The following is a 16,843-nucleotide window of genomic DNA, read 5'->3' on the forward strand; positions in this document are numbered from 1 at the left end:
AAGGTCCAATTAGTATAAATTAGTCCAATTTATTAAGGTCCAATTTTTAATTTCAAATAGTCCAGAATATATGCACATGAAAGTCCAAGTTCATTTCATTCACTTCCAACATAACATGCTCTGTATTTTGTATAAAGAATGTGCAAACACCTTTCTGCTAACTGGTTCCCCGCGTTTTCACGGTGGGCACTTTACAAGTCTGCCCTCTGCTCAAATGCTGATGGAGCAGACTTCTTCCTTCCTAGACAAAATGATTCTTCTGGACATCTTTCTCTTAAACGTACTCCCGACTTTCCCATACCTGCTTCATGACTCTGACTTGACCGGCTACTTTTTCTAACAAACTGGTGCAATGACTAGTTCATCTGGACCATTCACTGAACAGGTATCACCTACCATGGTGGCAGTCTCCTGGGGGTGATTCCGAAAGAATACAGAGTATCCAGTCCCATACTGACGCACTCAACCCATTTGCTACAGGTGGGTCCCAAGCCATTTACTACGAAGATCCTTTATTCTCTTGGCATGTTTGATGTCTTCGCATTGTCTTCACGTCTACATTACGGGTGTGGCCACCAAGAGCCGGACATTGGCTTCTCAAACAAAATTTGGGATTGCTAGACATATTCATTAGAGTGTCCAGGTTGTTTGTGACAGTTGACTGTTTCTAGTCCATCTTGTGATATAAAAAAGTCACTCTCAACTAAAGTGACCACTGCATTTCCTGTGTAAAAAGGCAATTTAACTGGCTTTCCTCTCAATTGCCACCTGTATGGCACAAAGCAGGAAATCCCTTTTTATAAAAGGTAAGAGCATGGAAAGACATTTCACATTAAAAAAAAAAATCCTTCATGGGAATATGTCCTAAGTAAATAACAATTATATGGACAAAGTTGTATGTACACAAAATTTTTGCAACATTATTTATAGTAGCGAAAATTAGAAATGACCTAAGTAGTCAACAGTGTGGGAACGGTTAAATAAACTGAGTTGCATCCATTAAATGGAATATTATATAGACAGTAAAATTATGTTTTTGTAAAATTTTTAATGCCATAGGAGAATGTGGCAACTCTGCAGTGGAAGGAAAAAAAAAACTGGTTATAAAATTGTTTACGTATGATCCAAATTATATAAAAAGGGATATAATATACATAGAGGCATACACAGGGGGAAAAGCTGTTAACGGTGGTTACTTCTGGGTTGTGATATTACCAGTAATTTTTTTTTGTTTTACACATTTCTGTATTTTTCAAGTTTTCTACAATGACTATGTCTTATTTTATAATACAGAAAAAACACAGGCTATTAAAACATTCCTCTGATGTATTGATAATTAGAATGTACTTGGATATTATAAATATATGGGAACAATATTACTGTGTTTCATCTTCTAGGACCTTTTTTAGAGTACATTTTCTTTTGGTAATAAACTTACATTCCCTGTTTTACATGTGTTATAACACTTTGATAAGAAGGTAATATTAGGATTAGAGCATTGTTTCATAACCTAAACAAATACTGGCTTTGACCTCTAGGTTCTTCTATGTCCTAGAAGATTTAAAATCAATACCCTTTTATCTTTTTAAGTAAGGCATACTGCATACATACATTACATGCATGCTTTCTAAAAAAATCATTCTAATTTACAGTTTTCCTACACAAGGAAAAAAATGGAGTTATGATAGTTTAAAAACAGCCTATAGTCTTATCCATCACAAGCATGTTGATAGGCATACACATGTTTATTTAATGAAATGTATCCTCTGGAAATAAAAAAAGGGAAGCCTGTATGTGGATGAAGTTGTGGATTCAATTAGTCAGAATTTATTCTGACTTGCACCAAACCACACAAAAAATCATTTGAAGTCTAGTTAGCGTAGTCTAAATGGACACTCCAGAGTCTGTTTATGAATTCCATGGCAAGATCTCCACTTTCTACTTTTCAAAAGGAATGGGGATCAGGATGAGGGTTGTCACGTAAGCCTATTTTCAACATATCTCACGTCTTATTGGGTCTAGGGACGAATACTGCCTTTGGTTAGTGTTTAAGTACATGAGTTTATTTTTCCTCCCCCTCTCTCACACCCCACCTTGCCCTGGCATTGGGGGCGGGGGGGAGGCTGTTCATCCCTCCGTCCATGATGGCTGGCTTCTCATCTTAGTTGCCTTTCTAAACCACAGAGTGGTCATTGCTGTGAACTCCGGCCAAGATGGTGTGGTTGAGGGAGGAAGCTGAGCGGTCAGAGCCTTCCGTGGGGCCACTGGTGCCGTCACCACGCTGGCAGCACAGGATCTGTCTGAAGGTGGCACTCATCTCCTTGTCGCGATAGGAGTAGATGATGGGGTTCATGGCGGAGTTGAACTCGGCGAGCAGAAGGAAAAATTTCTCATAGGCCAGGACGTCACACTGTGGACAGCACACATCGAGAAGTAACAGGACCAATCCAGGAGTCCAGCAGATGATAAAGGCACCTACAAAGGACAGGGATGGAAAAGATTTTAAAAAGGAAGAACGAAAAAGTACATAATTATGAAGCAAAGCAACTGTAATGTGAAATGATTTGGGTTCGGTATAAAAATACTGAGATTCAAAGCCACCAGATCATCTGAAATGAAATGCTCATTTGCTGGTGGGGGAAAAAGAAAACTGAAGAAAGTTTTAATGCTAAAATAATTTAATAGTATCTCATTGATTCAGATCCTACTAAAATTGAGTATTTATGAGACAGTGGTGATGACTACTTTAAGCAAAACACTGAGTTCGCTAAGCAATTGAGACATGAAAGACTGCATTGGGGATATACACTTCAACACCTACAACCGTGGGGTTTATAGCGGTATAACATTGTTTTGGGGGAAAAGGTAAGCCTGTGACAAATATCCTTTAATGTTTAATTTAAGGCACAATTTCTGAATTCAGGTTGAAGGGACTCAAATCCTTGCTTTGCTGTTTAAAAAAACTGGGTGAATTTAGGCAATTATTTTCTTACTTCAGTTTTCTGATGTGGAAAATAGAAATGATCATACCTCATCAGGTTTGTTGTGAAGAGTAAATGAGTGCTAAGAAAATAATTGTTAAGTATATATTTTAGCAGTAACAACAATAATACTGTTATTATCTGCTCAGTATCATGGGCCTATTTGGAAATAGAAATTTCCAACAATAAGATGGATATTTATTTTTTATTCAGCAATCATTTAAAAGGTGTTCTATATGCTTTAAAAATACTAACTCATTTACTCTGTACACAACCGTCAGAGAAACCATTATCCCCTCATACAGATGAAGGAACTGAGAAAATACTAGGTGACATTCCTGCTTCCTGAACTTCATAAAATTAAATATTTTAAACCAAATTTTATGCTTTAAATGTTTTTACTAATTTAGATCAACTTTCTTTTCTTCCCAGCTATTCTGAATTGTTAAGGTTTTACTAGAACTGTCAAAAGAATGGAAATACAGTCTTTATTCTTAATTTCAGCTGATTTTGTTCCTCAAATCACTAATTTGGCTCCCAGGGGAAATGGAAGTTGTGAAACAGCACCCAAATCTACCACCATGTTACCCCAGGATCTGCTGGGGATCCTCAGCCAAGAGGACATGGGTCAACAGAACCAGTGGGCACCATCACAACCCATTACAGCTCACCCCACACGTGTAATCAGGCTCCACAGTGAACAGACAGGGAACAGAGATGACCCCCGAAGTGCATCTGAATCTTCAGATGGAAATGGCACTGGCCTAAGTAGATCCAGACTTGGACCGGGGTCATGGATCTGGACCAGTCTCAAGGAGTGAGTTTAGTAAAATGTAAACACAAGAGATTTAGTCTCCAAACAGCCCATTTTTTAATGTGAGCTTTCTTTTTTGAAACTATTCAGCAGGGAAATGAAAATAAAGGAGAAAATACCCCCATAAAGCTCTTTGTTCGAAAACACAAATGTGTATTGGTTTTAAACTGCTGTTCACTTTGAAGGCCGTCCAAGGTGCTTCATTTTCTAATAAATACAATACCTTAGACTTTCCTTAGAGAGAAAAAAAAATATTTCAAATATCAGGAGATAATAGCCAAGGAGCTATTTGAACTTCAAGTAAAAATGTTAATAAAGCATTCATTCCAAGTCCTTGAATTTCCTTGCTTGAAAATCACTCAGAAAGCTAAACATAAAGGGAAATCAAAGGAATGCCTCTTGGGTTTCAGAAATAATGCATTATTCATTGAGAAGCCAGGAAGGGAATTATTCTCAGGGTGGAAAATGCTTGGATGGAAAATGCATGGTCCCATTATTTCATTTACTTGGAAACTAAAAACATGCAGGCCCTTCATGAATGGGACAGCATTCTTGCAAGTTTCCTTTCCCTTTCTTTTATCAAAGCTCTAATTGAACTCAAATTCAGAACTTGATTAGATACCAGCAACATGCATCTCAACAGATTTATTTTAAATAAAATGATCTTTTTCTCCTCCCGGGCAGCAGAAGGGAACATCCTTATTCTCACAGACTTCAAGTGACAGAATTCAGATACGGTCATCTGTTGTTTAGAACTTCTTCTGATTTTTAAATTCAAAAGGAGCAAGATCTTTTCAATAAAAGCCAGAGTCTCGGAAAGTAACCCACGGGTCTTACGTTTAGACAAAAAAAAAAAGCAAGGAGGCTTGCGAGATCAGAGACAGGAAGTGAGCAACACGAGCCTGACACAGGAGCTAATACATGTGGACGCTTCATTGAGGAACTCAGAGTCATCTCCCTTATTCGCTGAAAGGAACTGTTTATAGAACCGTGATCAGGCCCAACCACACAGTCTCAATACTCTTTGGTTCTTCAAGACTCAATGAGTAACTCGAGGGACTCGCAGTAAAGGCCTCAAAAATCAACAACTAAAACCAATCATACAGTTTTCCCTTCTTCTCCCCTTCCCTTCTCTTTCACAGAGGTGCCAAGGACCAAACTGCCCCAAAGTGAAGATGGACTACAGAAGTAGAACAGGGGGCCTGGAAAATCCCAAGGGGCTGAGGCTTCTAAACAATAGCGAGTGGGGCTCCCTGCCAGCTCAGTCAACAGAGCGTGTGACTCTTGATCTCGGGGTTGTGAGTTCGAGCCCCATGCTGGGTGCAGATGACTAAAACATAAAATCCTTAAACAATAAAATAAAGAGTGAGTGAATGTTATGAAATCAAGTTTGCTCAAATTATGGATTTACCCCCAAGCTTCTAAAAACAAGAACAAACTACACTCAGGCCCTTTCGGTATTAAGTAGCCAACCATAATTCAGTTGGGTGATAGGACTTGAGATGTGCATTATGGACCCTATGAACACCTAATCTGCAGAGACTCAAGTGCACACCAATAGCAGGTTAATAAGAGTCAAAAGGACTTCCATCTCCGCATCAGTAAAGTGGAAAAGTGACAGCTCCCTGCCTACTCTACAGGGTGTGGTGAGGATCACCTTAAGATACAACATGTAAAAGCTCTCTAGACGCCGTGCATCTGCTTGACTATACTACCTACACGCATTGTGGGTAGCATGAGTAAAGGCTGCTGTAGCTGCACCAGAGCAGATATCCTCCAAAGGGCAGAACGTGGAAAAATGTTTTGGACTGTAGAAGACCTGGCAGCTCCAAGATGAAACTGCCCCGACTGTAAGAGATTCCAAGGCCTTGCAGTTGAATATAAGGAGGATGAGAAGAAGGGAAAGAGAGGGAACCCAGAAAAGCATGGGACCCCTAAATCATTCTGAAGGTTCTCATGGGTCAACTCAATACCTAGACCAAGATGGCACATAAAATGATGCAGTATTCAGTGGGGACACTGCTTTATGTAGCTTGTGTATTTCCAAGACATTTCTGATGGACATATTCCCACAGATCGGGGCATAAAATGATGCAGTATTCAGTGGGAACACTGCTTTATGTGGCTTGTATATTTCCAGGACATTTCTGATGGACATATTCCCACAGATCGGGGCATAAACTAAGGAACTGTATGCAACATTAGGAAAGTAAGAGGAAGCATAAGTCCTTTATGGTTATTTACTATAAAGTCAGAAGCCAGAAGTGGCAGAAGATAAGATGTCCAAGGTCACGAAGGCCTTGTGTATCTGGCTAAGACATGTGAAATTTCTCTAGTGTGCACACTAGTTCTCAGGCCTACCACACATTACAATAGCCTGCAGGGCTTATAAGAAAGAATGATCTTCACCTGTACTTCCCCCATGAGATTTTAATGTCATTGGCCTTCCTAGTCAGAGTCTCACTGAATACGGAACACTATCATAGAGTGGAAGAAGAAAATGATCTGGATAAAAATAAGGACAAAAACATTGGATGTTTCCAAATTCCAGAGGAGAAATAATAAAAGCCTGAATCAGGGCAGTGGCAATGGGGATGAGTATGAAAGGATTAGTAAAGTATTTAGGAGATGGACTGCATGAAATGGGTAAGATAAAAGAGAGTTTGGGTGTGACTCCTAGATTTTCCACTGGGGTGAAGGAAGAAGGTTGCTACCTTTCACTGAAGGAGGAAAACAGGGAAAAGCGATGATCAGGGTTTTCTGAGGGGAGATGAGGAGAACAGAGGATGACCATGAGTTTACTGATCTGTGGTCTGAGACACCTGCCGGACTTCAGATGCAGATGCCTTAAGGACATGATAGGCTCATGGCAATTTGAGTCCTGGGAAACCGTCTCCTAGCACGCTGAACAAGAGTGGTTACATTCTGCACTATTGGCCAATTTACAAGTAACACGGGGAGAGAGATTCCAAGGCCTTTTATTCTACCCGTGGGTTAGAATAAAATAGCTGAAGTTGCTCTTAGAACAAGCTTCATTCCTTCCTTACACATCTGTCAAATCAATCTGTGAGGGGCCCCGTGCCCACAAAGATGGAAGGAGAGGTGCTGGAATGCGGGCATAAAAAGCAGGGAGGAAAGAGGCTGTTTTGGAACAACGGGTCACAGCTGCAGAACAAGATCGTATTACCACACCTTCCCTCAAATCTACACAACCTCATCAGCTCAATAATGCTTACCATCTGGTCTCACAATTAGAGTCTTTTTTCTAGAGTGGCTTTTCCCTAACGAGTTGAACTCTGCTTACATACGGAACATCAGAACCAAAGTGAAAGAGAGAAAGTCTTTGACAGAGAAGACCGCTAGGGAGGGAGCCCAAGATTTTTAATGAAGAAAAACCAGAAAACATTTCCAGTCTGGCTGGCAAATTTGTGTTTTTACCAAAAAAACCAGACATCCCACAGATCTAAAACAAGTCAAGGTTAACTCAATTCCACACCACTGGTATATTCCAGTCAACCTCTTCTTTGGCCTCGTTCTTGTTTCTCAAAGGATCTAAGAAACGGTCTGAGGTTGAAGGGGAATATAAGTGTTCAAATACATACACTCCTTCCATTGCCACTAAACTGTGTATCCCAGAATCTAGTCCAATTTCTGTAGTTATGTTATGATTTCTGCTATTAAGGTACACATAAACAATTTGGGTAGCTAAAAAAATCCTCCTAAACTATGTATCTTAAAAGAGGCTACGTTAGATAATAGACCTAGCTAATTCCTAGGTCTAGCAGTCAAGGGGTCATTGCAAAGGAGATGTAAATGACTTTCTGAAATTAAAGTTTTTTCTATAAGAGTAACCTAATTATTTAGAAGATCCATTTCCTAGAACACTGAGAAGATAATGCATTTCTACTTCTTCATGGTCATAGTAATGCTTCATACATTTAAAGTTGCATGATTTCATTCATCGTGTGTTGTACTTTAATGTTTCCTTCACTCCTGAGAGCAACGTTTATCCTTTAAGGAAGGACATTAGCAACATACAGATCCTCAGGGCGCCTGGCTGGCTCAGCTGGTGGAGCTTGCGATCTCTGGGTTGGGAGTTTGAGCCCCAAGTTGGGTGTAGAGATTACATTTCTAAAAATCTTAACAACATATAGATCTCAAAGCAGAACAGAATACTCATTATGTTTCCTTTGAATATTCCTGGATAAAAGCTTTAGCTAGTGCTGTCTTCGGCAACGCAATGCTGGCTGATACACAGGAGAACGCCACCCACCCCCGCTTCACTTCGGCATTTGATGCTCTCTTTCACGTTAAACACTGAGTATCATACACATACCTGCTCCATATCTTACAACAGACTGTAAATCTCATCCTGCAACTGGACATTGGAAAGCACATGCTAAAGTGGCTTGCTAGCCAGTTTCACCTCTTCTAGAGCATCTGTGCTTGACACTGGCTGGGAGAAACCACTTCTCCATGGCTACAACCCTAGCCAAGTAAGCAATACCTTTCATCTGCCTATTGCAACAGGCTCCTAACCAATTCCTCTTCCTCCATGCTTCTTCCCCAAAGCTTGCACAGAATGGCCAGAGTGATCTTTCATAAGCATAAATCAATTCATATTACATCACTTGCCTACTTAAAATCCTACAAAGGTTTCTTCTTGAAATCCTTTCTGTGATCTGTAATGCTCCATAGGACTGGCCCCTGCCAGTCTCTTCAACTCATCTCTTTCCACTCATCCCTCATTCACTAGATTCTAATCACATGCGCCAAGCTCATTTCTGTCTCAGGACCTTTGCATTTATGGTTCCTTTACCTAGGAACACTCCTTCTGGAGATCTTCACATCTACTTACTTACTATTAAATATCACTTCCTCAAAAGCTATCCCTGGTTATCCTAACTAATGCTGCACACCCTCCCCGCTATACTCATACTTTGTCCTCTTCCTATCACTTATCTATACCCAAAATTCTCTTAGTGATTTGACATGTTTATTTTCTATCTTCCTTCAGTGAGAACGTCAGCTTTGTAAAGGAAGTAAATGCAGTTTCTGTCATGTCTGGATCTCCGGCATCTAGAAGAGTAGCTAGCATACAGTGGCCATTCAATATATCTGTCACACATCAGTCACATGTAACCGCCCAACAGACACATCCAAAACAAGGAAAATTAATTAGTAATTAAGTCACTGAATAAGGTTTGGAAAATAAACATTAATGCCAACAGGAGACAAGGTCTTTGAATGGGTGTTACTACACGTTCCAAAGGGCATGAGGCTGGATTCTAGAGGCAAGAGTCTCTCCATATATGCATCTGTTACTATAACATAAACAAGTCTATTGTTAACAATCCTGATGGATATCAGATTATCTATGGAATCTCTGGAGTTCTGGAGAAATATGTTTGGTCAGTAATGAAGGGAGACATGGCATTACCCATGTTGCTGCTGTAAGAATAGTTCAATAGGATGCTGCTGCCCCATCAGGCCCTGGATTCTGCGGTGTCACTGACTGACCAGACACACCTTTGTGTTGATCCCTCAGAATTCAAAGTTCCATGCAGGGGCTCTGACAGGCCATGATTAGGTCTCATACCCATGCCCTAGCTATCAGGGAGTGGGGAGCGAGAATATATTCTATGCCTTGGCATATAATGTCTTACCATTTTCTTAGAACATAAAGTACACGTCTAATCACTTATCATAATCAGTATCCATGCATAATATTAAATGTGAATATTTGCAACACTTTTCCAAGTGTCATGTCTGTATTGGTGTGTTGTTTTCATATATTTATGTCCTGATAATTTATAATAGTTTGCTCACCTCAAGGAAAACTCATAATTTATGAGAGGATAAGGATAATTCTCATTAATCTAATTTTTGTTCCCAGCATAGTGTATCAGCTGCTTTCCTTTCAGTGATTGATATCTAAGTAACAGTATGAAGCTAATTCCTTGAATTATTACATTTTGTTTCCCCTATAGAAAGTTTGGAAAATGCATAAAAATATAAATAGGAAATTTTAAAAATCACTTAGAGTCCTGCAGTCTAGAGATGCTTTAGTATATGATCTTGCACTTTTAAAATGTTGCTTCTTTTTAATTCTAAGTGTGGGCCTTTTTTCTGATTGCATATGAAATTAACATGGAATGACTGTTTATTAGTGATGGGGAAGGGAAGGGAAACAGATCTTTTATCTTGAGGACGATTATTTTGTTATCTGATTGGTGTTTTTATGTAGTGATGTACCCTAATTTAGTCAATACAATATCCCCTTGAATCGGTGAGGATATTAACTGTAATTTATTTGAAGCTGTTTCGTGTTTCCCGGAGGACTTCAGTTTCAAAGTAAGATACTGCAGTACACGCAAATCCACTGCAGGGACAGCATGCTTCAGGGAATGTCTGTTCACGATGCAGGAGACTTTCCTGAATAGGGGACCCTCTGGGAAGTCAACTGCCATCTGAGCCAGCTTTGTCCCATCCCTAAAATATCCAGTGATGCCATCTAATGGGTAATCAAAATGCTGTATTATTAGACAATCACATGGACAGAAGTGCACTCCTCTGAAAGTTCTTATCTATGAACAGTGAATATGAGGTTGTAATAATGCTCAAATAATACAGAAATAGCATGGCCATCTTGTTAGCTCCAAATTCTAAGAAATCAAGGACAGGTATAGTAAACTAAAGACGCAATGAGTTATATGTCCTTACACATCCACAGACATACCCCACTTCCAGCTGTAGCTAATATTCTCCCAGAGTAGTATATGACCCCTTAGGTCTCTATAAGCATACAAAACAGGAAATGCTTGAATTTACTTTCAACAAAACCAATGCATATGAAACTATGTTAGAATGGATCACCATCTCGGGCGCCTGGGTGGCTCAGTTGTTAAAGCGTCTGCCTTCGGCTCAGGTCATGATCCCAGGGTCCTGGGATCGAGCCCCGCATCGGGCTCCCTGCTCTGCAGGAAGCCTGCTTCTCCCTCTCCCACTCCCCCTGCTTGTGTTCCCTCTCTGGCTGTCTCTCTCTGTCAAAAAAAAAAAAAAAAAAAAGAATGGATCACCATCTCTCCCCTTCCTCCCTAAACATGTTTTCTGATGTCTACCCAGCTCTGTCTTGCGGTGAACTAGCTGAGGACAAGACTGGCTCACCAGGGCATTACCACCCACTAATAACCAAAAACAGTGCTCCTCCAAATGCCTACCAAAGCATTTTCTTGCAAGTGCTTACTATTCTTAAATGACAGATTTTAAACTTATAAGAATATATACGATTTATATATATGCACACACACACTATATGAATGTATACGTAACACATATGTATATGTATGTGCATGGATATATATTTATATGTATGCATATATATATATACACACACACACACACACACACATTCATACCCACATCCAGAACAGTCACTGCATTTTAGTGTCTTTAAAAAAACAATGAGATCTATTTTCTTAGACATACACTAAACTCTGAGACCCAAACAAAAAGGATGCCATTTAACATATTCTTCACATAGAAACTAATTCACCATTCTCAGAACAGTGAAATCCGTTTTGCCTTCTAAGCCCAGTGATTGCAAATTTTTTTAAAAAGCAAACTTCACCCCTTATTTTTAAAATGATAAATCTCACTGAAAATCAATGTTGTCAACTCCAGACCAACGTCAACTAACTCAGAAAGTGATACTAAACATACTGCATGACTGTGGTCCAGCTGTTACCAAGGTAATTTGAATAATATTTATTCCTTTAAAAAGATAAATAAAATCTACCCCCCAGAATCTTTCCCTAGCAAAAGTTCAACATAAACACGGAATTTATAATCAGTTTTGCAACATAAACAAGGAATTCATAATTGGTTTCGTAACATATTTAATTTTTCCGCTATGAATTAAGATTCTCCCAAAATGACTCAAGTCTGAAAAATTAGTACTAAAATCTGGTTGAAAAGACTCACAGAATGTAGCTGATGACAGCATCCTACGGATTTTATTCTTTACAGTTCATGAACTACTGGCATGGATCAGCAAGATATGTATTACTCAAGAGACAAACTTCAAGGACGAAGAAATGTAATGAAAATTCATTTATAATTCATTTCCTTAGTAACAAAACAGGGGGAAAATTTAACCTAAAAGCAAATTCAGCAAATTTTGTGAAATAGTCTTGCAACCTAAAAATGTTTAAAAATTGTATGTGTATAAATATATATGTATAAATACATTATTTTTTATTTTTTATTTTTAAAAGATTTTATTTATTTATTTGACAGAGAGAGACACAGCGAGAGAGGAAACACAAGCAGGGGGAGTGGGAGAAGGAGAAGCCCGGCGGAGCAGGGATCCCGATGCGGGGTTCGATCCCGGGACCCTGGGATCATGACCTGAGCCGAAGGCAGACGCTTAACGACTGAGCCACCCAGGTGCCCTTAAATACATTTTTAATAGCCAAAAGATATGAAAAGAACAGCAGAAATGGTAAATATAATTGTTCTTTTCAATATTGGCTATCCCTCCTACAGTTGCTAAATGTTCTGGATTGATATTTACAAAGCACAGATTCTTGGCAGAACAGGAGGGAGATACAGTCTGTTCTGCTAGAATATGATAGCTGTGTGCCTAAGAGATCTCTTTATCAAAAACTTAAGTTTAAAAAAAAAAAAGCTATAAAAGCAATCATTCATTTGGGAAGTGGGGATTTAGGCTAAAGAGTTCCAGATTTAAAATCATAAACATATTTTTGTACATGAACTTCAATTATTTTAACTACAAGTTCCGAGCAAAATATTGGTTGCTCAAAACTAACAAAACAAGATTAAATATCACAAGGCAAATTCTAAGGCATAAATCCTGAACAAAAGTCTATCAGTTCTAAAGCCTTCAAAATAAACTGCAACAATATCACTTCTGGGAATCTGTCATATAGATATACTCACACACAATACAATTGCGCATGTACAAGGAATTCTTTGCAGCATTATTTTTAATTTTAATTCCAGTATAGTTAACATAGTGTTATATTAGTTTCAGGTGTACAAAATAGTGATTCAACAATTCTGTATATTACTCGGTGCTCATCATGGTAACTGTCCTCTTGATCCCCATCACCTATTTCACCCATCCCCCCCACACCCACCTCCCCTCCGGTGACCAACAGTTTGTTCTCTGTAGTTAAAACTATTTCTTGGTTTGTCTTTTTTTTTTTTTTTTCCCTTTGTTCTTTTTTTTTTTAATTCCATCTATGGGTGAGATCATATGGTATTTGTCTTTCTCTGACTATTTCACTTGGCATTATACCCTCTAGCTCCATCCATGTTGTTAAAAATGGCAAGATTTCATTCTCTTTTATGGCTGAGTAATATTCCATTGTATATATACACACACACCACATCTTCTTCATCTATGCATCAACCGATGGTCATTTGGGCTGCTTCCAAAATTTGGCTATTATAAATATTACTGCAATAAACATAGGGTGCATATATCTTTTCAAATTAGTGTGCTCATATTCTTTGGGTAAACACCCAGTAGTGGAATTACTGGATTATATGGTGATTGTATTTTTAATTTTTGAGGAACCTCCATACTGTTTTCCCTGGCTGTACCAGTCTGCATTCCCACCAACAGTGCACAGGGGTTTCTTTTTCTCTACATCCTCGCCAACACTTGTTTCTCAGCAATGTTTATTTTTAAAAATAAGAAATAGTCTAGGTAATCACAAGTAGAGAAGAAAGATACATTGTATTCATAAAGTTCAACTTTTTAAAGTTATTAAGATATTTTATCCTGACTGATACCAAATGATCTCCAAGATACACTGTCAAGTAAAAAAAAAGATGAAATATGTATAATATGCTATTATGCCAAATATGTATAATATGCTATCAATTATGCTTTAACAACAGCAACCAAAAAAGCCTGTGCAAATACGAACACAGATGCCCTATAATAAGCCCCAACTGAAGTTATCAATAAATTTAAAAAATGTCTAGAACATGAAATTATAAAAATGATACTTAAATGTTCTATTTGAACTTAAAATACCAAATTTGTGTTCTCATTTGCCAATCCTTTCACATAGAGCCAAGGCCCTATATGTGAATATGGGTCTGCTAATTGAGCTCCGCATCCTCCTCCATGCAAAGCCACAGCCCTAAAGCAACCCATATTACTTCCAAATTGGCTCCTTCAAAGTGGAGCCAGAACTTGAAAATTCTTGTAAAGCGGTTTGAGTACAAAAATCTTGCAGACTTTTTTTATGGTTTTCTCCAAACATACAGCTGTTCTCATCAGCAAATCTGAAGCAATTTCTTTTTGCAACTTGCTGTCATTAAATATTAACTAAATATCCACCTCAGTTTTCCCAGAATCATCTTGTTGTACTCATTTTTATTCAATAATGTAATAATTAGTTACACTATTATTATAATAATTCTGGCATAAACGGCTTTAGGAGCAAAAACCAATTGATTCTTGATAACTGTCAAGAGCTGCATTACTTGGCCTTAAAGCTACAGTCTACTAGCTTTCTTTTTTCTTCATCTAAATATATGTGTATATTATATGTCAGGTACTCTCCTAGGTACTGGGGATACCACAGTGAATCAAAAAGAAAGAAATCTCTCCTCTCATTGAGCTCAGGTTCCAGAAAGGATGTGAAAGACAACAAAAGAAATAAAATCTCTTTTAGAGGGGGATGGCATTTGGAGACTGGGAGAGCAGGTGTGGAAGCAAGGAGAGCGGCTGGAGGCTCATGAAGAAATCCAGAGGAGAGACAATGATGGCTTTGAACATGGGAAGGTGATCGCAAGTGTATGCTGACCGTCAAGCTTATCTAATTTGCTAACAGAATGGATGTTCAAGAGAGAGAGAGGAGTCAGGAAGCCTGCAAGCAACCGAAATAAAGGATTTAGCGCCGAGGACACTGATAAGAGTTCAGTGGGTCTTGAGAATGAAAGCCTAACTGGAGTGGATTCAAGAGTGAACAGGAGAAACTGGATACTGCAAGAATAGACAATGCTTTTAGGCAGCTTTGCTGTGGATAAGAGAAAAGGGACTACTGGCATTAATTGTTATGTTTTAAAAAGTTTTTTGTTAACAACCATGTTGGTTAAGGTAAAGTTAATAGGTCTATACTCTGTGTGTACACAAATATGCATACCCACCCCCCATATACATATATGCTCATAAGAGTATTTTTAGAATGCTACATCAAGCATTGATTATTGTCAGTTATATGTAAATGGTATGCTTTAAAAATGTGCAGTTTGTTAGATGCCAATTATCCTTCAATAAAGGGGGAAGGGGGAGAAAGATGGGTGGGAGGGAGGGAGGGAGGAAAAGTGATTGAGATGAAGAAAGAGAATGACCAAGCCCAGCACTGACCATCTTTTAGTCTCTTCTTCCCATCCACTGGCAGGGAGCCCATGTCCAGCTGGCTCAGAACCATGCAGTCACCCTAGTGGTAGTGAAGGCTTCGGGCCAGGGAGGCCCATAGCTGTCCAGCACGGCCTGTGGCTGGGGGCTGAGTCTTCTGGTGCAGGAATGAAATGTGAGCCACCCCTTCTGATTTCAGAACTAAAGCTCATCAGTGTTAAATATGATATTCTTATCTTAAAAAGAATAGCTAGCAGGCTGGGGAAGATTTAAAATTCTATTAATGACAGGATGAGTAATTAATAAACGGGCACACCCATATATTGTTGACAGAAAAGTCATTGGACAATCTTTCTGAAGGGCCATTTGGCAATGTCTAAACTTAAAATGTCCTCTTCTATCTACCAAGTCTAAAAATGTATCATCCAGAAATACCTGAAAGCAGCATATAAATTGTGAATACAGAACGTTCAATGAAGCAATGTTTGTGATGGTAGAAAATCATAAATTTAAACATTCTTCAATATTATAAATCAGTGGAGCAGGAAACAGCCAGCACACAGACAGACGTTGCTGCATGTATTTATCCACATAGGAAGACAGGCGAACTATACATTTGTAAAGTTATACCACACACCATTCCATTTATTATAAAATTGCAATAGGTACTTATATGTGTCCGTACTCTACACACATTACAAAAAGTCTAGAAAGACACACACCAAATTGTTAACAGTAGTTACCTCGAAGGTTCAGGGTGGTGGTAGTGTAGATTTTAAATTTTAATGTCAATATTTTTGTAATCTTCAGGGTTTTCTTTTTTTTTAAAAGGAACAAAATCATTAAGGGAATTGGTGACAATATTCAGGCATTATTCCCACGGCACTCAAGACGCTAGTTGTGGGGAGGAAGACAGACTGAGGTTTCTCAGGGATAACATTTTGTTCAATCTCCCAGACTGTGTGATTTGAAGGACTTTAAGGGGATATATTCATATTTTTCGTGGACAAAAGAGTTAGGCCTGAGGTCACACACAGTTTTTTCCCCTTACTAGTGGTGGGACATTGGACACCTTCTTCAAGTCTGCAGAGCCTTAATTTCCTCTTGTGTCAAATGGGGAAAGTATTTCCAGCACTAGCATGAGGAATGAGAGAGACCACCACTGGACTAACAGGCCACCTGATAGGCTCCCTTCATTTTCTTCCTCTTTCCTCCGCCTTCAGGAAAAACCCAAGGAATGAATCTAGAAGAAATAGAGATACTCGGTTCTCCAGGCCTAGAAGTAGCAAAGTGGGGAGCTGCACTCTCTAACTTCACCCTAGCCACAGAGGGGCAAGACCGCCTTCCTCCTCCTGTCTGAGAAATTTCCGAAGGCACCCACCGGCGTTTCTTGGCAGGCTCTCAAATTTTAGGGCCGGTCCTCTTTCTCCTTTAAGTGGAAAGTCAATTAAGTATTTTCTTTTAGTTTCTTACTTTTAGACCCTATCTCATTTGAAAAAGGATTGGAGCTAAGAGACAAATTAGTAAAAAGTTGAAAGGATCCTTGATTTTACTATGCTTCAGCCAGAGGAGAACAATTGCTAAGCAGTAATGGGCTACCTCAGCCTTGCTGTGCTGTTCTAGGGTTCTAGAAAAGGATGAAATCCT

The 16,843-nt window shown here is 38.9% G+C and overlaps 1 protein-coding gene across 2 annotated transcripts in view; it reads right to left on the reverse strand.

Moving 5' to 3' along the window:
- Nucleotides 1-2,122: 2,122 nt before the first annotated feature.
- The window catches only part of LPAR1 (lysophosphatidic acid receptor 1), a 130,198-nt gene continuing 115,477 nt past the window's right edge, over nucleotides 2,123-16,843 (reverse strand). For both annotated transcript variants that reach the window (XM_021691339.1, XM_021691340.1), the window contains exon 4: nucleotides 2,123-2,475. In XM_021691339.1, the coding sequence (XP_021547014.1) occupies nucleotides 2,174-2,475 (302 nt within the window). In that variant the 3' untranslated portion in view covers nucleotides 2,123-2,173. The remainder of the gene's footprint in view (nucleotides 2,476-16,843) is intronic.

The sequence above is a fragment of the Neomonachus schauinslandi genome, chromosome 13, assembly GCF_002201575.2.
Source record: "Neomonachus schauinslandi chromosome 13, ASM220157v2, whole genome shotgun sequence".
NCBI classification, from domain to species: Eukaryota; Metazoa; Chordata; class Mammalia; order Carnivora; family Phocidae; genus Neomonachus; species Neomonachus schauinslandi.